General features: G+C 47.6%; 1 protein-coding gene across 1 annotated transcript in view; it reads right to left on the bottom strand.

Annotated features, from left to right (window-relative positions):
• Positions 1-23,681, bottom strand: part of LOC142582434 (uncharacterized) — a 61,744-nt gene that overhangs the window by 26,811 nt on the left and 11,252 nt on the right. Inside the window, exons 3-4 of the mRNA XM_075692149.1 lie at positions 20,297-20,343; positions 3,758-3,894 (exon numbers count right to left, since the gene is read on the bottom strand). Of these exons, the coding sequence (XP_075548264.1) occupies positions 3,758-3,894; positions 20,297-20,343 (184 nt within the window). The remainder of the gene's footprint in view (positions 1-3,757; positions 3,895-20,296; positions 20,344-23,681) is intronic.

Below are 23,681 nucleotides of genomic sequence, written 5' to 3'. Positions count from 1 at the left end.
CAGAAATTTTCCATTGAATGAAGTTCCTTTCATACAGAGTTACCGTGAGTTTCTGCATGTTTGATGCAGTTGTGTCCCACAAGTTAGAGTGCAGTAATATAAATGAGGATTAAACTGGGAATTTTTTTTAATACTGGTCGGAAAACTGACCTTTCTGGCTTAATAAACAGGCATCTTTGCTTAGACTTGGCAATAAAGCTTGTAAATGTACACACATGACATTTATAGTCTGAACAGAAAGATTCCTTCGAAACACCGTGCTGTGGACGTACTTACTCGACAAAAATGTCTTCCGGAAATCTTATTGGAGAAGAAAATTACCACTGCAATAGTCTTGTGTGCAGTGGTGTGCAAGTTTCGAGACTTAAAACTGATGTCGGGCCCTAAAGCTGTTGCGGAATCCAACACGTAGTATTTCCTCAACGGGGAAACCTCTCTGTACATATTCAAATGGATGATTGGCGATATCTCTTGAAAAAAGGTGCTTCTCAGGCTGTGATACAATCAATTAAAGGGCAACATCGCCTGTGCATTTAACTTTACGTCGCACTTTGTAGTCGAGTTCGCAGTAGCCGCTCCGCGCTGTCTGCACTAGGCTGTGTAGTTAGCCAAGCAGAAACATTCGTATCACGTATTGTTTACGGGTGTGCGAATATTCAAAAACTCTCAAAAAACGATAGAAAAGCGTCTCATTCAATTCGGTCTTCGAATCAAATAGCCGGTATTCGTAGATACAAGTATTTTTTCAAATAGTTTTTGAATATTTCGAAACTGCAGCTTTACACAATCATAAAATTGGAGCAATGGTACGATAAATTTCATCCCCGCAGTCATAGTAACAATGCATAGGCATAAAACATGGTAATCCATCTAGTGGAGGAGATTATATGTCGCTCAGGGAGTCAGACATTACCGGCTATACAGCGATCATTGACACTCTGCGAAGGCTCCTGCATATGCGAAAAGAACTGGTTGTTCGTTCTTAATGCTTCATTTGTGCTTTCAATAATAAAAATAACAGAAACTTGCTAACGGTGTGAATGCTAGGATGTGAGCATCTCTTTATGTAATTATGAAAACTGCTGTTCATTATTAGAAAAACATTCAATATTCCATTTAATCCAATTTGCTTCTGGCATGGTTTGATTCGCATTCGAATCGGGCACAAAAATGACTGTCGTGGACAACTAGTGGTGATGTGTTGAGAGCATTTGTATCAGGCGTGTCATTTGCCTGCCGGTTTCTGCTTCTCAGCAAGCTACTTATGGTCCATTATCAGGTGAAGGCGTCGGAGCTTCGCCAACAAAAGAGGGCAAAAACAAACGGCCGCAATATTGCTAAAAATGTGAAGCAAGAAAATCGATAGCTATTGCATTGTTCTGCACAATAACACCCTCACTTAATCAAGGAAAGTCTGTCGTGGAAGACATTTGCAGTAGTGTTCGAACAGCCTGCTTTAGCAAACCACGGCTTTTGCTTTCTCTGTTTTCTTTTCTATATTTAAGTTTTTGCCCCTGGGATCACTTAATTTATTTGATCTCAGCGCTGATTCTTTACTGTCTCATGCACCATTCCATGCACCGCATCGACTGTCTCATGAGGCAGTGCTGCTTTTCGCACATGCGCCTCGTCAGTTTTTCATTGTTCGATGCTCTAGCGTCTTGCTGTTAATGAAAGTATAGCACGTTCAATATTGTCAACGGTGACTTCATTTGTACATTTTATTTCATTGTATGCATTACTACATTGTGATGATGTTTGTTATTAGGCAGCGACTATGGTGACAATGTTTTATGTCATCTGTAAAGTTCATCATCATCATCATAATCAGCCTGGTTACGCTCACTGGAGGGCAAAGGCCTCTCCCATACTTCTCCAACTACCCCGGTCATGTACTAATTGCGGCCATGTCCTGCAAACTTTTTAATCTCATCCGCCCACCTAACTTTCTGCCGCCCCCTGCTACGCTTCCCTTCCCTTGAAATCTAGTCCGTAATCCTTAATGACCATCGGTTATCTTCCCTCCTCATTACATGTCCTGCCAATGTCCCCCCCCCCCATTTCGCTTTCTTGATTTCAACTAAGATGTCATTAACCTGCGTTTGTTTCCTCACTCAGTCTGCTCTTTTCTTATCCCTTAACGTTACACCCATCATTCTTCTTTCCATAGCTCGTTGCGTCGTCCTCAATTTAAGTAGAACCCTTTTCGTGAGCCTCCAGGTTTCGGCCCCGCACCTGAGTACTGGTAAGACACAGCTGTTATACACTTTTCTCTTGAAGGATAACGGCAACCTGCTTTTCATGATCTGAGAGTGCCTGTCAAACGCACCCTAGCCTATTCTTATTCTTCTGATTATTTCAGTCTCATGATCCGGACCCGCGGTCGCTACCTGCCCTAAGTAGATGTATTCTCTTATCACTTCCAGTGCCTCGCTACCTATCGTAGACTGCTCTTCTCTTCCGAGACTGTTAAACATTACTTAAGTTTTCTGTAGATTAATTTTCAGACCCACCCTTCTGCTTGGCCTCTCCAGCTCAGTGAGCATGCATTGCAATAGGTCCCCTGAGTTACTAAGCAAGGCACTGTCATCAGCGAATCGCAAGTTACTAAGGTATTCTGCATTAACTCTTATCCCCAATTTTTCCCAATCCAGGTCTCTGAATACCTCCTGTAAACACGCTGTGAATAGCATTGGAGAGATCGTATCTCCCTGTCTGACACCTTTCTTTATTGGTATTTTGTTGCTTTCTTTATGGAGGACTGCGGTGGCTGTGGAGCCGCTGTAGATATCTTTCAGTATTTTTACATACGGGTGGTCTACACCCTGATTCCGTAATGCATCCATGACTGTTGAGATTTCGAATGAATCAAGCGCTTTCTCGTAATAAATGAAAGCTATATATAAGGGTTCGTTATATTCCGCACATTTCTCTATCACCTGATTGATAGTGTGAATATGGTTTATTGTATTGTAAAGTTACTCAACAGCTACTGTTGTAAAAAAATGAAAAACTTAGATAGACAGAGAAGGAAAAAATTGGCTCACCATCCCGGCTCTGCGAAAGTGGATGCTCAGCGAAGCTGTATTCTTTATAAATGCGAAATCATTATATGGCCCATGAAGAGAAAAATCCAGCGTTAATATCCGATGTTACCAAAACCCATGTGACAAGGGACGGCGTCAAGTTTGAGATGATGACGTAATGTGATTACGGCATCACGTCAAACATCTTGTGATGATGTCATCACACCAAAGGCGACGGGATGACATCACGTGAAACCATGCGTTGCGTGATAACGACATCGTCACATGACGATATTGCCTGATGACGTCATGCAATGACGTTATCACGTCAAACGTGACGTCGCGATGATGTCACCTGATGACGTCATGTGACACCTCTAAAAAGCAGGACACTGCACACTTCTCGCTTTGCACTGGCTTTGGGATCGTCGCTCATTTGTGTGGGAGCACGCGGCCATGAGAAACCCCGACCAACTAGAGGCTAACAGCTTCGCTGTAATCGAGCCGCCCGACTACAAGCTATCAGCGTACGTACATTAAAAAAATCGAGGAAGCTTTATAAACCTGAAACTTCCGTATGCGACATTTCTCATTATATTGTTTAGAGCTAGAACGTATAATCAATCTCAGTCAGTCAATAATTCATCACTAAATCAGTGAGACTTAGTAAATTTTTATTTGTTACATTCCGTGCAGCACCATATGTGCCTGAAACAGGCATGGTTCCTTACCTGTTCCGCTTTTGAAGGTCAGTTTGTCGAGCTTGCAAGCAGATTTCCCACCTTGGTCGCAATTCTTAAAGGTGTCTGTGACTTTAGCTTCCTCTTGATTGTTTTGTACAAAAACATCAAAGGAAACGTCTGCACCACTGAAAGAAGTAAGCAGTACTGAAGTTAAACACATTTTATGGTCATAGAAGTCGAGATGATGCGACAATGCTCCTAGTGTTTCCCTGCACCTGCTAGTTACCTCTGAAGATATCCTTTTCAACAAACAAGTGATCCATTGCGACCCCAATTCACCGTCAATCGATGACGTGAAATACATTGATGACATTGAAATACACTTGCGCGCAAGCATGAACATAATAATATAACCTAGGAAGAACATCACGTGATTTCTTAGATTTGAGATGTGGGAATAATCTTCATGTGCATGATTATTTACGAATTTTCAGTTTTACTTTGGCCTTTACTATATCTGTTCAGCAAACATGTCCCAGTTTAGTGAAGAAGGTGCAGTTCAAAATAAAGGGCAATTCGATTTGCCTGCGCGGCTAGATGTCAGATTGTGCTTGGAACGCTGCGACTGCCAGCATGATTAACAAGTTATTATGACTGCTCCTTAAATCACCAGTCCTCACTCTCTTGTTGGAATGTAAGTACATGGTGAAAGTTGCCCTAATATCAGGCCACAGAAGGATTCCTTAAGCGACTTTCGCGTTCCACAATCATTGCCATCGCTCATCGTGTATCGTACAAAAATAAAAACAAATCAAATGAGGTCGCCGGATTCTTCTTTATAACTGTGCGAGAGTAACTGTTGTCTGCAGCAAGGGAAACTAAGTTGGACACCAGTCATCTTGGGTTAGGCACATGTGACCAAATAAATATCAACGAGCATCTTTGCATGGAAATGGCGGTTCTGCTTACAAAGCCCCGGCAAACAAGGTGTGAGAAGAAGCTACAGAAATTCTGAGAATTATCCACTAATGTGTAAGTATTGTTTGGCTTGGCTGTGACATTTACTTACGTGCTTTTCTTAGCTTATGCGCATCTACTCATGGCCTTTCCGGTGGCCGTCGCGTACCTCCCGGTAAAATAGGTACAAGCGAGCTCCCAGCCTGGTGCTCGGTCATTATGCATGGGCCTCAACGCTTGGAAAGGGGAAACGCGACGGCGCCGCCACCTCAATAGGTGCATTTGGGGTGCCACATGGGAAATGATCGCCATGGGAGCGGCCCAAACATAACTTTTTTGGGCTCACGAGGCTTCTGGCGCGAAATTAGGGCGCAGGCTCTTTTCCCAAGCGTATCGCCCCTGAAGAAAGCTGAACGCCAGGCTGGGGCGCACTTGTGCCCATATTAGAACCAGTGGGTGCCTGGCGACGGTGGGAATCGAACTCCCAATCTCCCGCAGCCGAGGCGGGTGTTCTACAACTAGGCCACGGCTGCGGCTTCAGTAGACAACTGATGTTCTCGCCGCATCCGGCCCCTTCAAAGTGATCCCGCCAATTTAGCCGGAACGGCCGTGCTTGCACGCCTCGACGGAACCGAGCGGGAGAAAAGGAACACCAGTTGCCGCAGTAGCGCATGAGATCTTGCGTGAGGGGAGAGGGCATCGCCGCGATGCCATGCCACCCTAGCTGCCGCTCTCGCAAGCCTGTGTTATGCACGCGTTTTTTGTCCGCGTAAGCTCTCGCATGCATTCTAACTGCGCCTCAGTAAGGCCCATTGAAAACGCGCCAAGCGCCTCAACGCGCGCCCGCCCATGAGGACTTCATAGCTCTAAGGACGCTCAGCAGCGTTCAGCTGGACATTGCGCTATCCTAAATCTCAAGTTGGCCCACCCCCAAATTTAAGTAGGACCACGCACAAACTTCAAATTGGTCCAACCCTACATTTCAGTAGTGCCAACCCCAAATTTCATTTGGCCCGCCCCCACCCCCTAACTTCAAGTTGTCCCGCCCATAAATTTAAGTTGTTCCACATGAAAACTTCAGGTTGGCCCACCCTCAAACTTCAAGTTGGCCCATCCCTAAATTTAAGTAAAGCTCATTTGCAAATACCAAGTTGGCCCACTTCCAAGTTTCAAGTTAGCCCGCCCCCAAATTTTAGCCTGCCCACCCTCAGATTTCTATTTGGCCTACCCCTAAAAATGTAAGCTTGCCGATGTCCAAATTTCAAGTTGGCCCACCTCCAAATTTATGTTGACCCACCCCAACTGTAAATTTGCCTACGCCCCATTTTTATTTTGCCCACCCCTACCCCGAATTAATTTCAAGTTGCCCCCCCCCAAGTTTCAAGTTGGGCCACCTCCACATTTATGTTGCCCGCCCCCCATTTCACGTTGTCCCACACGAAGGTTAAGTTGGCCCATCCCCAAATATAATGTTGTCCCCCCCCCCGCACACAAATTTAAGTCAGCCAATCCCTAAATTTCAAATTCGTCCACCCCCACATTCTAAGTTGGCCCAACCCCCAATTTCAAGTTGGCCCACTCCCAAATTTAAGTTGGCTCACCCATAAATTTCAGTTTGCCCACTCCCAGTGTCAAGTTGCCCCACCTACGAATTTCAAGATGGCCCATCCCTAACTTCATTTGGCGCACCGCCAAATTTCAGGTTTACCCAACCTCAAATTTCAATTTGGCCCAACCTCAAACTTCAGGTGGTCCACCCCTACTATGAGCGTCCCCACGCATTTTCTACGGAGCTCTATGTATCTCTATGAGTGTACTCTTCTTAAGTCTTTTGGTTTAAATTTCTCTTTATCACTTATAAAGCTACCAGTCATATACATTTACCCTATTATAACGATTAAATATCTTTGCAAATTATGCATTTTTGTAAAGATACGAGGCATTACATTTTTTGCGTGGCCGGACTCGGAAGTCGCCAAATAATGCTTACGCATTAAAAAGGGAAATGTGCGGCTGTTTTTGATCCGGAAGACAGAGAAGTCGTCTGCCTTGCATGTCACGTGATGCTGATTTGCCGCAAATAGTTTAAGCCATAAGATTTTTTTGCGTTACAAATAACTACAATGTTTTTGAGTCCATTTGAACTAAACTCACACGTAACTGAAGGGTGTAGACAGCCGTTGTCGTTTCTTCACATTAACACGCAGCCAGCTTGCTCGAAAGAATATAATTTTCTTTTACGTCTTAACGAGTTCGATGGATATAGTGTGATTAACCATAAAAACAAATCTGAACAGGGTGACGGGGTATGCTAATATGTAAAGGCGGGATTGAAGTGTGGAAGGGATTAAAATCTATGTGTACTGATGACATAGAAGCATTAAGCTTAATATGTAAGAAATATGTGTTTGCAGTAATGTATCGGCTTCCACATGCTAACATTAATTCAATTATTCAATATCTAGTAAACCTATTTCCGGTTAATGATTTCAATTATACATCAGTGCTTTGCAGTGACTTAAACATAGACGTGTTCAGCAACACACATAAAGAGGCTTGATTTTCAGGCCTCCTTGCTTCGTTCTTTTTCACAAGTGTGATTACTATGCCAGCTCGCACTGCCGCAACTAGTTCTTGCGTAGACTTCGTTACTAGCAGTTTCATTCATCCAATACAGGCGGGGGGGGGGGGCTCTTGATGCCGCAATAATCGATGGTTCGCCAATGTATTTTGTCTTGGATAAGTCATTTAATGAAAAGAGTGGTGTTCCCATGGCGCTCATTTTCAACGAATAAATATATTGTCACGAGAGGAAAAGCCAGTGAGTCAGTACTAAGCAAACGGCCGTTTACAGTTCGTGTTTGCAGCAGCTACCACGCACACTTCTTCTTTCTCGACTTCTAGCGTAACTAGTGGGTGCCATTACCCCTCCCTCCAAAAAGAAATAAATAAATAAATAAATAAATAAATAAAGTTGGGGAGATGTGAAATGCCACAAGAAAAAAATAAAAGAAATGAGAATGACAACGGACGAGACGACAGGGGGCGCATCACAAAGTTTGTGGATGAGAGTCAGCGCGAATGGTAAGGCTTCATCCTGGTAACGTGAACAACGTCAGAGGAACGTGGTCGACGGGAGTGGTGCGAAGTGTCGGCTGGAATAACTTCGTAGTTGACAGGACTTAGACGACGCAAAACTATGTAGGGTCCAAAGTATCGGCGCAATAATTTTTCTGACCGGCCGCGTTCACGTATAGGGGTCCAAACCCATACAAGATCTCCCGGGTTGTATGTGACGTCTCGATGGCATAGGGTGTATCGACGAGCATCTTGACTTTGTCGGGATAGAATTCGTTGCCGCGCAAGGTGCCGCGCCGCTTCGGCACGCTGAACAAAGGCGTCTGTATCTGGCGCGGTAGGTTGAGACGAAGTTGGTAGGAGCATCACGTCGAGCATAGTGGTGACGTCGCGTCCGTAGACCAGACGAAAAGGAGGAAACCCGGTGGTTTCTTGTAGGGCAGTGTTGTACGCGAATGTCACATACGGGAGCAGTTCGTCCCAATTTTTATGATCCGTGGCAACATACATGGAAAGCATATCCGCAATCGTTTTGTTGAGACGCTCAGTTAAACCGTTAGTCTGCGGGTGATACGCAGTTGCCATACGGTGCGTTGTTCCGCTCAGCTGCAGAATATCTCGAACCAACTGGGCAGTGAAGGCCGTACCACGGTCTGTGATGACGACAGCGGGAGCACCATGTCGAAGGATGATATTTTTGATAAAGAAGTTAGCAACATCTGAAGCAGTAGCTCGCTGAATGGCTTGTGTTTCGCAGTATCGAGTGAGGTAATCGGTGGCGACGACGATCCAGCGGTTATCAGCCGAAGACTTGGGAAATGGGCCGAGTAAATCCATCCCGACTTGTTCAAAAGGTGAGCAAGGAGGTCGGACAGGCTGAAGCAGACCGGCTGGTTTCAGTGGTGGAACTTTGCGGCGCTGGCAATCTCGACAACTTCTGACGTACTGCTTCACGGTTTTTGTGAGTTTCCGCCAATAGTACTTCTGCTTGATCTTCGCGAGAGTACGCGTGAAACCAAGATGCCCGGACGTTGGTTCGTCATGGCATGCACGTAGAACGTCGTCGCGGAGAGTAGCGGGAACAACGAGCAGGAAAACGGTTGCCGTAGGGTGAAAGTTCCGCTTGTGTAGGATGTCGCCACGTAGGCAGAAAGAGGACAAGTGACGCGTGAACTGCCGTGGGGGTTGCGGGCGGCTTCCTTCAAGGTATTCAATCAAGGGCTGGAGCTCGGAATCTTGGCGTTGCTGTTGAGCAAGGTTTAAAGACGGGAGAGTACAAAGAAAACCAGAATCGTCGTCAGTATCTAGTGGTGCGGGTTCGACGGGGGCGCGGGAGAGACAGTCGGCGTCAGTGCGTTTCTGGCCAGACTTATAGACGATGGTCACATCAAATTCCTGCAACCGAAGGCTCCATCTCGCGAGACGGCCTGAAGGATCTTTGAGATTCGCCAGCCAGCAGAGAGAGTGGTGGTCGCTGACGACACGGAAGGGGCGTCCGTACAGGTATGGGCGGAACTTCTGGATAGCCCATATGACTGCCAGACATTCTTTTTCAGTTGCTGAGTAGTTTTTTTCAGCAGCAGACAAGGTTCGGCTGGCATACGCAATAACGCGCTCAACACCAGCTTGAAACTGTACGAGTGTCGCTCCGATACCAACGTTACTAGCATCAGTATACACTTCTGTGTCAGCCTCGGTGTCAAAGTGACCAAGGATCGGTGGTGTCTGTAGACATCGCTGAAGGTCGTGGAAGGCGTCGGATTGTGCGGGGCCCCAAACAAATGTGACGTCGTTCTTGATGAGTCGTTGCAAAGGTTCGGCAATTTCACAAAAATTGGGTACAAAACGGCGCTAATACGCGCAAAGCCCTAAAAATCGGCGGACATCGTGTTTTGTCTTCGGTACGGGGAACAGAGAAACTGCCAGGGCTTTGTCAGGGTCAGGGCGCACACCGGTGCTGCTGACAATATGACCGAGAAATTTGAGCTCCTCGTAGCCAAAGTGACATTTTTCGGGCTTCAGGGAGAGGCCGGCGGTGCGGATAGCTTGAAGAACCGCCTCAAGCCGCTGGATGTGTTGTTCAACCGTGGTGGAAAAAACAACTACATCGTCTAAGTAGACTAAACGCGAGTTCCACTTGAGGTCATATAAAACTGTGTCCATCATGCGTTGAAATGTGGCCGGAGCGGAACACAATCCAAAAGGGAGGACCTTAAATTGATAGAGACCGTCGGGTGTGATAAACGCTGTTTTTTCCTGGTCCCGTTCGTCAACTTCAATTTGCCAGTACCCACTACGCAGATCCATTGAAGAAAAGTAACGGGCATGTCGCAGGCGGTACAAGGAGTCGTCAATTCGAGGAAGTGGGTAAACGTCTTTTTTCGTGACCTTGTTCAGTGTGCGATAATCGACACAGAATCTTAGTGAACCGTCTTTCTTTTTAACTAATACAACAGGTGAAGCCCAAGGACTTGTCGATGGTTGAATGACATCATCGTCGAGCATTTGTTTCACTTGATGACGAATAGCATCCTGTTCTCTTTGCGACACGCGATAAGCGTGTTGGCGAACAGGTTGGACGGTCGGTTCAGTGATGATTCTGTGTTTGATTAAAGGAGTCTGTTTGACCTTCGACGTGGTGGCGAAACAGTCGCTAAATGACGAGAGCAGAGTAAGGAGCCTCTCCTTCTCGTTTTGGTCGAGCTGTGGGTTGACGTTGATGTGACTGGTCAAGTCCACATCGCTGGGTTCCGGAATCCAGATTGTCGTTACCGAAGCACAGGCGTTGGACTCGGCCACCGTTTCAAAGTAGGCCATGGTGGTATGCCTCGCAAAGTGCTTGTATTCGCCACTGAAGTTCGTAACTAGAATCGTGGTTTGCCTATGTTGGAGCTCTACGAGACCTCGTGCGACGCCAACTTCGCGATCCAGCAATATGGTGAGGTTACCTTCGGCGATGCCTATTCCTAGTTGTTCTTGGGGGCATTCAACGAGGACGAAGATGCTACTTCGAGGCGGTAACGTCACGCAGTCATCGACCACGCGTAAAGCCGCGCGGTGATGTTCATCCTCCACATTCGAATCCGAAGAAACATAGTTAGAAAAAGTCACGAACAAGTCACGAAGGTTAATGATCGCCCCATATTCCTGGAGAAAATCCATGCCCAGTATAACTAGCCGAGAACACTTGGGCAGCACAAGGAAAGACGCTACGAAAGTCGAAGTAGAAATTGCAAGTCTGGCGGTGCATCGTCCAATGGGTGACACAAGGTGTCCTCCGGCCGTAATCAGATGTGGGCCGTCCCACGCTGTCAGCACCTTGCGTAGCCGAGTCGCCAGTGAGGCACTCATAACCGAGTAGTCAGCTCCCGTATCTACAAGTGCAGTTACCGGATAACCGTCGATTGAAGCAGTAATAGCAGCAGAAGTTTTTTTTTTTTTGCAGTTTCGAATGAAGGCGTCAGCGGTACGTCGCGAGGGGATGGCGTCGGCGGAGGATATTTGACGGTTCGCATGACAGCGGCCTCACCCCCGGAGGTCGCCGTTTTCAGTTTCCCCGGCGCGGGCTTCCACCGTTGACTCCAGCGGAATCAAAGGCGGGTCGAGCACGGTTCGGTGACGCGTACCGACGAGGTGAAGGCGACCGTGACTGTCTTCGCTGTTGGGCAGGAGGAAGCCGGTTACTTTCTAAGTATTGCTCGATTTCGTGCGGGCGTTCGCCATAGCGCGGGCAACGGGCGTCCGGATGGTATCCCCGCAGACCAATCCGTCGGTACTGGCAATCGCGATACATGTGACCAGCCTCCCCGCAGTGATAGCACAACGGACTGTTGTCGGGGGCGCGCCATACTGTAGATTTGCGCGGACCAGGATGAAAGGGTGCTTGCGGATTCGTGCGGTGGATCGGACTTGGGGAGCGTCGAGAAATCCCAGCAGGCGGCTGCGAAAAACGGTCCGTCGACGGTGCGCAAGCCCGAAGAGCATCCGCGTACGAGAACGTGGGAGGTTCGGGTCGTGTTGATGGCGAGGGATGAACCACTTTGCCGATTTCTTCCCGAATGACATGCGTAAGAACCGCGGCACTGGGAGGTGCCGGAGCCGATGCATAGGACTTCTGCAGTTCTTCTCGAACAATTTGTCGTATTATCTCGGTAAGTGACTCCCTGTCATCATTTGCAGGTACGAGAGAGCATGCAGCAGTCATGGTGGTCTGGCGTTCATACTGCGAGAGCCGCTGCCGAAGCATACGTTCCATGACTGTAGCCTCACGAACGAACTGAGAGACTGTTGTAGGAGGATTGCGCACAAGGCCTCGAAAAGCTGTTCCTTTACGCCTCGCAATAACAGACGCACCTTCTTGTCTTCTGACATTAGTGGATCGGCCCGACGGAACAATCGCGTCATGTCTTCGACGAACATGGCGACGGTTTCATTTGGCATTTGGAACCTCGAAGACAGTGCCTGTTCAGCTCTTTCTTTCCTTTCGGGAGTGCAGAAGGCTTCGCAAAGCATTCGGTAAAACTCCTGCCAGCTGGTAAATGAGGCTTCGTGATTCTCGTACCATACTCTCGCCGCGTCTAAAAGGGAAAAGTAGACGTTCTTCAACTTGCGGCGATCGTCCCAGTCGTTAAAGGCGGCGACCCGGTCGAAATGGTCCAACCAATCTTCAACGTCCTCAAAGGCGTCGCCATGGAACGGGTTAGGCGTGCGAGGCGCGTTGAGAATGCATGGTACGGGAGCATTTGGGATCCCCTCGGTTTGGCTTGCGGTAGTTGTTGACATCTTCCTCACGGAGCTTGCCAGGGGACTGTATTGCAGTGGAAGACCTTGGAGGCGACGGCTGCTTCGATAGATTTCTGCCGTCCCCGAAGTACTGGCGTCGGTAGCTGCTGGTTCAGGACCCGTAGGCATACGATGGATCGTACCCAGCACCTCCACCAGTTTGTCACGAGAGGAAAAGCCAGTCAGTCAGTACTAAGCAAACGGCCGTTTACAGTTCGTGTTTGCAGCAGCTACCACACACACTTCTTCTTTCTCGACTTCTAGCGTAACTAGTGCGTGCCAATATGTATACTGTCGTCTTTCGGAGAGGAAGTTGATACATTAAAGTGGAACAACGCATTATCTTGTTCCTCTGCTAATCTCGCGTATGACTGCTTTATTAATACTGTGTGCTCTGCGTATAAAAACACTTTTCTTTTAAGGCCTTAAAGAGGCCGAAGTGGGCCCGCAAAACTTCGATCACTTCCAGGATAATTAATATGATTAATGAAAAGAATATATTATTTTGTCTGGTAACGTGAGATGTGAACGTATTCAAAGCATTTAAGCTTTACAAAATTAAATTGTCTAAGGTACAAAAACAAGCTAAATGTTGTTATTTCATGATGTTCGATGGTGTTATTGACAAAAAACAGATAGGAATAAACTTAATTCTTTTATTTCTTTTAAAAAAGCTAGTAAACGGTGATATAGGAGAGTTAATAATTAACAATGAACTATGCAAGGATACAGTACTAGCCATCGAGTTTAACGAGTGCTTCACTTCATTAGTCCATAGCACCCACAGTCAAGATTCATTAAGTCATGTTTCTCCTCCTTAAAAGATTCGCTTTTTTCTCACCTAATGGATCAGCAGGAGGTCATTAACGTGTTTCAGAGTTTCAAAAAAAGTAAAAGTGAGGACATAGATGGAATAAAGCTGGAACCCATAATATGTGTTTTAGATCTCCTCTGCGCCACTTTAGCGCACATGCGTATATAACCTTACATTAAGCACAGCAGTATTTTCAGAGAAAATCAAAACCGCCAAAGTCGCAATAATATACAAAGGTGGAGATAAAAATAAATTGGGTAATTAATGATCAATTTTAATTCTTCCAATATTTTCTAAGGGAATTGAAAAAATACACGTTTGTCTAAGTTTCCTGAGCAATATAACGTCATCACGTCGTCACAGTACAGCTTTCAGTATGGAGTTTCAACAGAAAGTACTTTGCTCCACCAAAATGAATTAATCTTACATAACGTAGAATTAAAAAAAACTTGCTCTAGGAATAGTCTTACGTATCTCGAAGGCATTCCGAATTAATCTATTACTCTCTTAGAAACGCTATATTGTTACGGCATTCAGGTGTCGTTTTAGACTTTATCAGATCCTATAGAATTGGCGTCAGTATTTATCAATTAACCGAGAGTTGTGATTGTCTAAAGGGGTTAGGAATGGTGTACCGCAAGGGAGTATGCTGGGGCGCCTTTCATTAAATATTTTCCCTGATGATTTTGTAAGAGTTGGCAGCTCTGTAGATTATGTTATTTATGCGGATGACACAAGCTTCCTTTTTTGTCAAACCGTTGACGACCTTGTAGGTGTCAACATATACTACCCGTACCTCAAAAACTTTTAGTGTAAAATGCTCTTCTTTCTCCTCATTTGCATTATCGTTATCTGGTTTGGTCCGCAGGCTCTAAACCATCTTTAAATATTCAGGTCTCACAGCAAAAAACTAAGGGCCATTCCACTTTGGGAAGAAGGATGACCAGCGAAGCTGTGTATGTGGGTCCCTTAATGACGAACTGCACATCCGCCGCGGGTCGGCCCGGCATTGCACTAACTTCGGGATCGGCCCACGTATGGGGAGTGCTTAACGCCTGCTTCACCTATACCGCGGGTCGGGCCAGCATTGCAATATCTTCGGAATCGGCCCCCGTATGAGTTGTGCTTAACGCCTCCTTCACCTCCGCCGCAGGTCGGCCCGGCATCGCACTATCTTCGTGATCGGCCCACGTATGGGGAGTGCTGAACGCCTGCTTCACCTCCCGTTATTGCTCTATCTTCGGGATCGGCCCACGTAGGGGGCGTGCCTAATGCCTGCTTCACATCCGCCGCGGGTCGGCCCGGCATTGCACTATTTGCATTGCACGCCTCTCGCAATCGCAAGATCGCGAGAGGCGGCGCGTGGGTGACGCGTGGGCGCCATTCACAGCAGCTGCCGCAGACAGACCACCGCCCATGCAGCGCTTTGTTCCCATACAGATGATGCGCGCTACTCTGGCGACATGTCGCAGCCATCGTCGCCGTAAATTCCCGTCTTGCGTGGCACTACGCTTTTCCTGTCACACTTTCGCCATACCCTCCTCCTCCGCTTTCCCCTCCTGATACCGCTGCAACCTCCTCGCCCACTTCTCTCCTCGTGCTTCCTTCGCTATCTGCGCATTTCATCTCCCACTGCGCTCCGCGTTCGCTTTCATCATGCGCTGTGTTCGTGCGCTCGGTTACGAGGAAAAACGCCGGCGCCTGCCATAGGAACAGGTACCTAAGAGCTGCGTTCTAAATACATCTAGCTTTTGCTTTATGTAAAGCTTATTCATTCTTTGTTGTGAAAGACCACATATTTAATTTTGTGTACCGTTGTTTTCTGCTGCCTGCGCTTGTTGTTTTGTGTTGTTTCTGGGGTGATGGCGCTCGTCAAGCTGCCTTTATGTGTTATTCCTTTTCCCGTCATACCCAACCACAAATGCACATTCCTCATGTACCATATGATTAAAGAAATAAACTCAAACTAAAAAAAGCACGATTTCACTTCAAAGTGCACAAGTTCTGCTTTTAAGAAAAGTAGTATTTGGAACGTCATGCGTAATTAGTTACACTGTTTGGTGACGAGTGTCTAGAAACCTCAGACGATGCTATAGGGACTGTTACCAGGGGTGAAATGGAAAATAATATGGATAACATTAAGAGACTGCAATGCAGCTGTATGGAGGGCAAACATTAATAACTGGTTTCGTGTTGAGGTTAGAATGAAGAATGGGAGTTGGGAAAGGTATGAATGTGCAAGCAGATAAGGTGTGCTAGTGAGAGGATGGGTACCAAAGGTTGTCCACCTCGGGCGTGCCCAGGCCATGCGCGAGGCAGGTGAGCTTTTTAGAGACCAGCGTGGCGGTACCACGTCCTCCCGCGAAGCCTGGTAACCACTGGTAACCGGTGAACGTGGCGGTGTGTGTTGGAGTTTCTTGCAGAAGGATACGTGGGGCTTGGCGTCGTGGCTGCGTAGGTATTGCTGCAGGGAGGCTCTCCGCGTAGTGAAACTCCTGCCGTTCCACTGCCAGGTGCGGAACGCTTCATCTCGCCTGGCCATCTTGATGCTTGTGGGGGTCAGCCCGGCCGCTTGACGGTTGGAAGGGGGTCGCGTGTGTGGGTGGATTGGGCGTGGGGTGTTGTGGCGAGACCGGCTTAGCAGCGGCAATGGTGGGGGCTACGACATTTTCGAGAAAATGTTCGACTGTCCACAACCGATTACCGTGGGCCGCGAGGGTTGACTGTACGCGGGCCATATTCTCTCCGAGAAAGCGGAGGCTCTCTTTAATTGCCGACAGCGTACTTTTAATCTCTTTTAACTCGGGTTTCAGTTCTGGTAGGGCGCGAGCGACGGCGCGTTTCTTGGGCGCGCTCTCGCCGTCGGCGCTATCAGCGCTAACAGGTTGTGGCGGTGCTGACGGGGCTACTGCCATGGCGGCGTTTTCGGCGGCGGGCACAATGGCTGCGCGCGCGCCCCTGTCGTTCTGTAGTTCGGCAATCGCGGCCGTAAGTTTGAGGATTGTCTCTTTCATAGCGGCGTTTTGGCGTTTGTCTGTAATGTTTGTAGTATCGGTAACGTGCTCTAGGAGTGAGCCCGACCCTACCTGTGATGCGGTGTCGTTTCTTCTTCCCCGGACGACATCTGTCCAGGTCAGGGTGCCTCGTTTCTTGTCGCTTGTTGGTGGTGCCGGCGGGCTTAGCAATCGTTGACAAGAGGGCCCGGAGCGGGATCCAGAACGGGAGCCGGAACGGGACCCGGGCCCGGACATGGAGCGAGAAACGGAGCGCTCCCGAGATGCACCGCGCGGCGCACCACGGGAGCGGGCCCGTGGTCGGCTCCGGGATGTCGATGCCCGCCTGGAGCGGCTCCGAGAGTGGCCCCTGGATCTGGACTGGGATCGGTTGTTGTCAGCGGCCCGGGCACCTCCAGGGAGTTGAGGGTAGGCGTCTTCGGTGGTAGCGATGGCGGACTTGGGCATTGTAGTACAGTCGTCGCCATTCCTCGTCGAGCGTGCTCTCTCCCATCGCCGTCGACAGACCACGTATGACATGTGGTAGCGTTCCTTGCAGGCTTTGTCAGCGGTGAGATCGGGGCCACCGCATAGCTTACATTTGGGTGCACAGTGGTGCTCCCGAGTGGGGTTTGGGGCACCACAGCCTCGGCAAATAACGTCCCCGGGGTTTCGGCCCACGTCCGCACGGTGGCCGAGCCGACCACAGGCGTAACATATGTCGACCTGCCTGCAGTACAGCGTGCAGTGCATGAGAAACGAGCCATAGCGCACGAAATTGGGCACTCGATGGCCGTCGAATGCCACGATTACTGCAGTGGTAGTGCCTATGCGCTTGGCGGCCAATGCCAGTGGATTTCTGTCATTGACGATTTTCGAGTCAATGTCCGTCGGCCCGCCTTCCACGGGGACCCCGCGGATGACTCCCTTGCAAGTGGACTGTGCATGGTGCCGCTTCGTAGGCGCTGATGTCGTGGGTGACGCCTTGGATGCAAATTTGCTTTACTCGCACGTAGCGCTTAGCATTTTCTCTGAGCGGAGTGCTTGCCACTAAGGTATTCTGTTTATTTTGGGGCGAAGCATGTCCGAGTGTTGTTGTGCCGGGCAGAGGCCAGCCGAGGCGGCAATGGCGTCGGCAACCACCGCAGGGCCAACCTTTGCTGTTTTAAGTCCCCCACGAGGCCTTATAATAATACGGATGTCATCTTTTGGTAATGGCGGCATTCTGCTCGCGCAGATGATGGTGTTTTTAACGTTTTCACGGCCGCGGGTCTCAGTTCCTCCACGTTTCAACGCGCCATATGGCGGAGTAGGGTTAATGCTCTCACGTTTGGCTGCGGCGCGGCGATACGTGGCAGTCTGCCAGCCTTGATCCGAAGGGATTTCCTCCACGGCAGTGTCCTCCCCAGCCACTTGGTATTCCATGTCTGAGCGCAAGAATTGTAGCCCATGCAGTGACGGCGACGACGTGGAAGAGAGAGCAACGCGCCAGAAGCGGCGCCGCGCTCGACACGTTGGATTAGAAGCTCCCCTCGTTAGGGCTAGCGAGGCGGCGGCCGGATGACGATGGCAAAACCGCTGTAGATGGTAGAGATCAATACACACAGTGTCAAGGAAAGTGTCCACAGGGTCCGTGCAGCTTCACAAAGCCGTCTTGCACAAATATTTTCTTGAAATCGTGAAAAATCGCCACGAATACATTGGTAGAAACAAGAGCCGAATTGAATTCGTCCGCACACTCCGGCGTCTTCTTCTCAGTTATCAGTTTTCTCAGTTATCAGATTGGCAATTTTTGTAGATGAGAAAAAGGCATTCATTCTTTTGTCTTCGCGTTCTCTGCGTAATTATTGCAATTTTATTGCTGGAATATAAAAGATAAGCTATTTTAATTAAGTTTCAACCTTGATCAACATTTACAAAATTTCCTGAAAAATGAACATTAAAGAACGTTTTTTTCCTCGCGCTCTAGATTTCCGAAATGTTTGCATCCCTAGTATGGAATGTCGGATTTCAACATGAAACGAAGAATCCACAAAGCGTACTGTAGTGTCTCGGGTTATCAGCATTATTCTAGAAAACAGCGTCAGTGGAATGTTACTAAAGCAGATATTACTAACTGGAGCTCCGCATCATTTGTATATATTTATGCAAGTTATAATGTAGATAAGGCAAAGCAAGTAATTGGTTTGAATGCAAACTTGAATACAGCACATAAGTGAAATGTTGTAAGGGCGTGCAAATTTTTAAAACTTTCGACTAATGAATCAATTATTGTATTCCATTCGGTCCTCGAATAGAATAGACAATGTTTGATTGGGTCACTGAGTTTAATAGAGACCACTCGTAAATTTGAAAATCTTTTTATACTTTACATCGTGGATACACACGACCAAGCACGAAGTTGAAACAAATGTGCCTCCTATTCCACAATGGTCGTAATATACAACAGCGCGCTACGCCGCTCAGACAGCAAAATTTTTAAATCTAAGCACGATCACTCGCAATAAAATCTTGTTTAGACATGGCATTCGGCAGTTGATATTGTTCGGTACTATTTATAAACGCAGCAACTGTGTCCCCTCATAAAATTACGTCAGGTTTCATTACAACATACTTTAATCAATAGTGGCACATCATGCCGTGACTATTCGAACTAGAAAAAAAGTGTTTTTTTTTTACTCTGCCATAACCGCAGACGACGCGCATGCCTGGCTTGGTTGTGAAGGTAGATAAGATATTAATTGGGCTACACTTTTACCTCTATAAACTTTATATGGTAACGCATGACCGCTGTTACGAATGGCCTGCAAGGGTGCCGACCTATAAACTTTTCCCTGCCAACTGCAGCAGCGGAGGTGGCGAGCTTCCGAGAAGCGACCGAGAAACCCTTCCCCACCTGCGGCGGTGACTCGTTTTGTGGGGACGACGATGTGCCGCGTCAACACTCCCTCGGCGCCGCTGTGACTAAACGCGGTCAGCGGACCAAGTATTGTTAGTGGATTCGCCGTGGCCGTCACGGCTTGTTAGAAGCGGCGCAAATCCTGGGAGCAGATGTCTTGCAGCCGTCTCATGGGGCTTCGAAGTCATGGACAGAAGCGGTGGCCATTGTCTGCGGAGTCAATACTGGGATGAAGAGGCGCATGCTTGGGTCAAGCACCGCGTCTGCGAGAACCCACTCACCTCGGCGTGGTCAACGAAACCTGTGCGGAAGTGAGTGTAAAGGCGGGTTGGCTACAATGACTGAGCGCTCCGAATTGGTAGCAGGTTGAAAGTCCGTTTTCCCTCACCTAGGGATCTAGGGAGGACATAGTGTATTTAAGGAACCGTTGGCGGCTCCTCAGGGGCATTCCTCTTGCAGTCATGTTAGGCTGATGAAACGTAAGGTTCTGATGTACATACCGTAAATAAACCCATATACCTCGTTCTCGATGAGAACCAGTCTCTTCCTTCATCAACGTCCTCAGCGTGGATAAGTCGGACGACGGCATGGGCCAGCTACCATCTATTTCATGCCTGACCCCAAATAAAACACCGCGTATGCTCCGAAAAACGATAAGTTTGCGATTAATTTCCTTAGTTGTTACTATTGCCCCCTTTGTGCTTTAACAAAGCACGATTGATAATATACAATGTAATGACAAACTTTCCATTGTTGTGAATACCCGGGCGTAATAATTCTCGGTCAGAAGGTTGTACATTATTCGCGAACTATTCGAAAAATATTCTTACTCGATTCGATTCACATCTGACACTATTTGATTTGTATTCAATTCGGTATCAAAGAGGGCTGTTTGCGCACCTCTAGAAACGTTTAGTAACAAAAGTAGTGCAACAGAGACTAAGTTCAGAAACGGAATACGAAGTGGCGGAAAAATAGGAAAATACGGGAAGAATAGGAAACTCAGTAAGGCATTGGAACGTGCACATTAACAAAGTCACTAAGAGAATGTAAATTTTACTTACTTGCAAACGATAGTACTTTCATCAACGTTAGGCACATGCTCCTTCAGCTGAAAGATATGAACAACAAATGAAACGGTAGGTTGTTTCGTCATGTTCATGTCCGCTAACTTGATTAGGCAGTGGGTGTATAAAATGTTTTGAAACATCCTGCAGCAGTTACCTCCATGACAAATTGGTTCAACCTTTTCTTTTCTGTCTTTCTTTTTCTTGTTGCTTGAAATTAGAAATTGAAATTAATAGTTGTATGAGCTGTGGCACTCATGACGCTTTTTAATTGTTTCACTGTACGCTATTCTTAGGTCTGATTTTAGAGCTCTCCTTTAGCACAGGATAAATGCAGGTTATAACAGGGTGTGCGAGACTTCATGCTTTCTGGGAAATAAGCAGACACATATTTTGATGAAATAGAAAGAAGACGACGCGTTCATTGCTGTCGTCTTCAATTGGGCGAGCCCCTCTTTGCACTTTCTAGTTACTCAAAGCCCTGAAATTTCGGTAGGCGTTACATGGAGGGTGCACTACAACAAAGAAAACAAGGCAGCAAAATTTCTTAACATAGTCCACCAAACAAGAAAACAAACTGAACGAGGAGTGTGGATTCCAAATGAGGTATGCGGGTTCAATTTTAGAGCCTACTAAGGTGGTATAAGTACGAAGTTTAGTGACGGGTCTAGCCGAACTTATTGCGCCTTACGAAACCTAATGTCTTGTAGGCCTTGCTAACTATTGCGTGTGCGGGGGTATTCCGTGTCAGACAGGATGACAAATTGACATTCAGATTCTTTACGGTACATACTTAGACTATAGGGGTATTGTTAATGTGTAGTTGTATGTGGATAGGTGTAAATTTAACGGCTTTTGATTTAGCGACGTTAATTTATATTTTCCACGCGTTAAACCATTTACTGGGCCTGTGTAAATCACATTAGCTAGGTAGTATTCATAGTACTAGTAATTTATGTATAACTCACGCAATCAGCAGCATGTCTGAGAGTGCAACACCGATTACTATTATTATCATTAATATAAGATAAGAACAAAGTAGGCCCGAGCAAGGAACCCTATGGTACTCAGATTTAACATGACTTAATGAGTACACGTGTTCGTTTATGAGATAATTGGCAGTGGGTAATGCAACTGCCGATCTATGCAATAATCCTTGGATTTATGTTGAGACCTGTCAATTCGCGCTTTATGCACAAGTGACGCTTTTTATCAGAAGCCTTCACGATGTCAACAAATACGCATTAACTTTGCGTAAGAAATGAAATGTGTGGTGCAGGGCAGTAATTAATTTGAATAGCTGTGGTTCGCCAGATCAACTCATAAAAATACATGCTGGTTGACGAAATTAAGCTATATTCTGTTAGAAAATTCATGGTAGTGAATGAAATTATATGTTAGTGAGAGATAGAGAGAGAGAGAGAGAGAGAGAAATTTTATTGCAATTGTAAAGATTTGAAGGAGGGGTGGTCGGAGCCTCTCAGTCCAGGGCCCCACTGGCCTCTGCCGCCTGCCTGACCTGGCTAATTAAGGACTTTTGTCCTGCCAGGTCGGAGCGGGCGAGCTGTGCCTCCCACTGCTCCATTGTCCTACTGGTATTTAGCCTATGAGGGTGCTTAGTGCACTCCCAGGTTATGTGTATTAGGGTAGGTATGCCACCGCACCAAGGACAGTTGGCCCTATAACGAGTGGGATACATGGCGTTTAGCAATTTTAAATGGGGGAACACCCCGGTCTGTATTTTACGCCAATCGGCGGCCTCTTCCCCGTTAAGTTGTGGGTGGGGCGGCGGGTATTTTCTGCGGACTCCACGCTGATGAGCAAGGATGTCTTTGGCATTTAAATTGGTGGAATTTTGTGAGGGATAGTGCGGGTGGTTGGGGTTAGAAGAGGACGCCGTCGCTCGGTTAGTGAACCCTCGAGCTAACGCGTTAGCCTTTTCGTTCCCCTGTACCCCCGCGTGACCCGGGCACCAGAGTAGGCGATGATGGTGGTTGAAGGATTTGGGGATTATCGCGAGGCTAGCCGCAGTCACGTGCCCCTTGAGAAACATGCGACATGTCTCCTGGGAGTCCGTGACCACGACCGAGTGCCTTTGCGAACGCTCCGCGTGGGCGAGTGCGATCGCCACTGCTAATATTTCAGCCGAGGTGGGAGATCCTGCCGTGGCCGACGCGGTAATTTGCTGTTGGCTGATAGTGTTCACGACTGCCAGGGCGTACCTCCTTTGGTAGCGCTGCCCGGTCGCCTCTGCATACAGAGCTGCGTCCGTGTAGTACGTGTTGTACTACACGGACGCAGCTGTGTTGTTGATTGAATGTGTTGTGCGCGTGCTTTGCGCCTTTCTTTGTTGTACTCGGGATGCATATTCTTTCGAATTGGGGCTACTGTAATTTTGGATCTCATCGAAAGAGGGAGAGGCACGGCCTGCTCTGTGAGATAAATGGGGTATGCTGGGATATTCAGTCTAGCCAATATTGCCCTACCAGTTTTTGTGAAGCTGAGGCGCTCCCTCTGTCGCATCAGGGTGGCTTGCCTCAGTTCGTCGAAAGTATTGTGCACTCCCAAAGCTAACATGCGCTCCGTTGAAGTACATTTAGGCAGGCCCAGAGCAGCTTTGAAAGCGCTTCGGATTATTGTGTTAGCCTGCTTTTCCTCCTCCCTGTTCAGGATTTGGTACGGTAAGCCATACGTTATTCGACTAACCACTAAGGCCTGTACGAGCCTTAGGGTATCGTCTTCTCGCATTCCCGCTTTTCGATACGTCACGCGACGTATCATTTGGGCTATGTTGTTGGCTGTGGATTTGAGGGTCTTGAGTGTCTGTACTGCTCTCCCGTCGCTCTGAAGCCACAAACCCAGGACTCGCATCGTGGGTACCTCTCGGACTGATTAGCCCTCAACCACGATGTTAATGGATCCTCTGGATTTGTAGCCTTTCGCGTGTATCCGGATAACCTCAGATTTTTCGGGTGCGCAGTTCAGGCCACTCCATCTAGAAAATTTCTCCACCGCTAATACTGCGCTTTGGAGCGTTTATTCCTTATCCCCTAGTGAACCTCTGCTCGTCCACAGCGTGATGTCGTCCGCGTAGAGCGTGTAACCTAGGTCGGGTATCCGATCCAGATCGCGCGCGAGGCGACACATCGCTATGTTGAAGAGAAGAGGAGATAAAATAGCTCCTTGAGGTGTTCCTTTGTCAGGCATTTTAAATAAATCCGAAGTTATTTGGCCTATACTGATGCTCGCCTCGCGGTTGGAAAGAAACGCTCTTAAGTAATTGTATGTGCGCTCACCACAACCCGCGAGTTCGAGTTCCTCCAATATTGCGGCGTGAGAGACGTTGTCGAAGGCTCCTTTCAGGTCTAGTGCTAAGACTAGT

The sequence above is a fragment of the Dermacentor variabilis genome, chromosome 5 (assembly GCF_050947875.1).
Source record: "Dermacentor variabilis isolate Ectoservices chromosome 5, ASM5094787v1, whole genome shotgun sequence".
In the NCBI taxonomy this organism is placed as follows: Eukaryota; Metazoa; Arthropoda; class Arachnida; order Ixodida; family Ixodidae; genus Dermacentor; species Dermacentor variabilis.
This window is presented reverse-complemented; position numbering and strand designations above follow the sequence as displayed.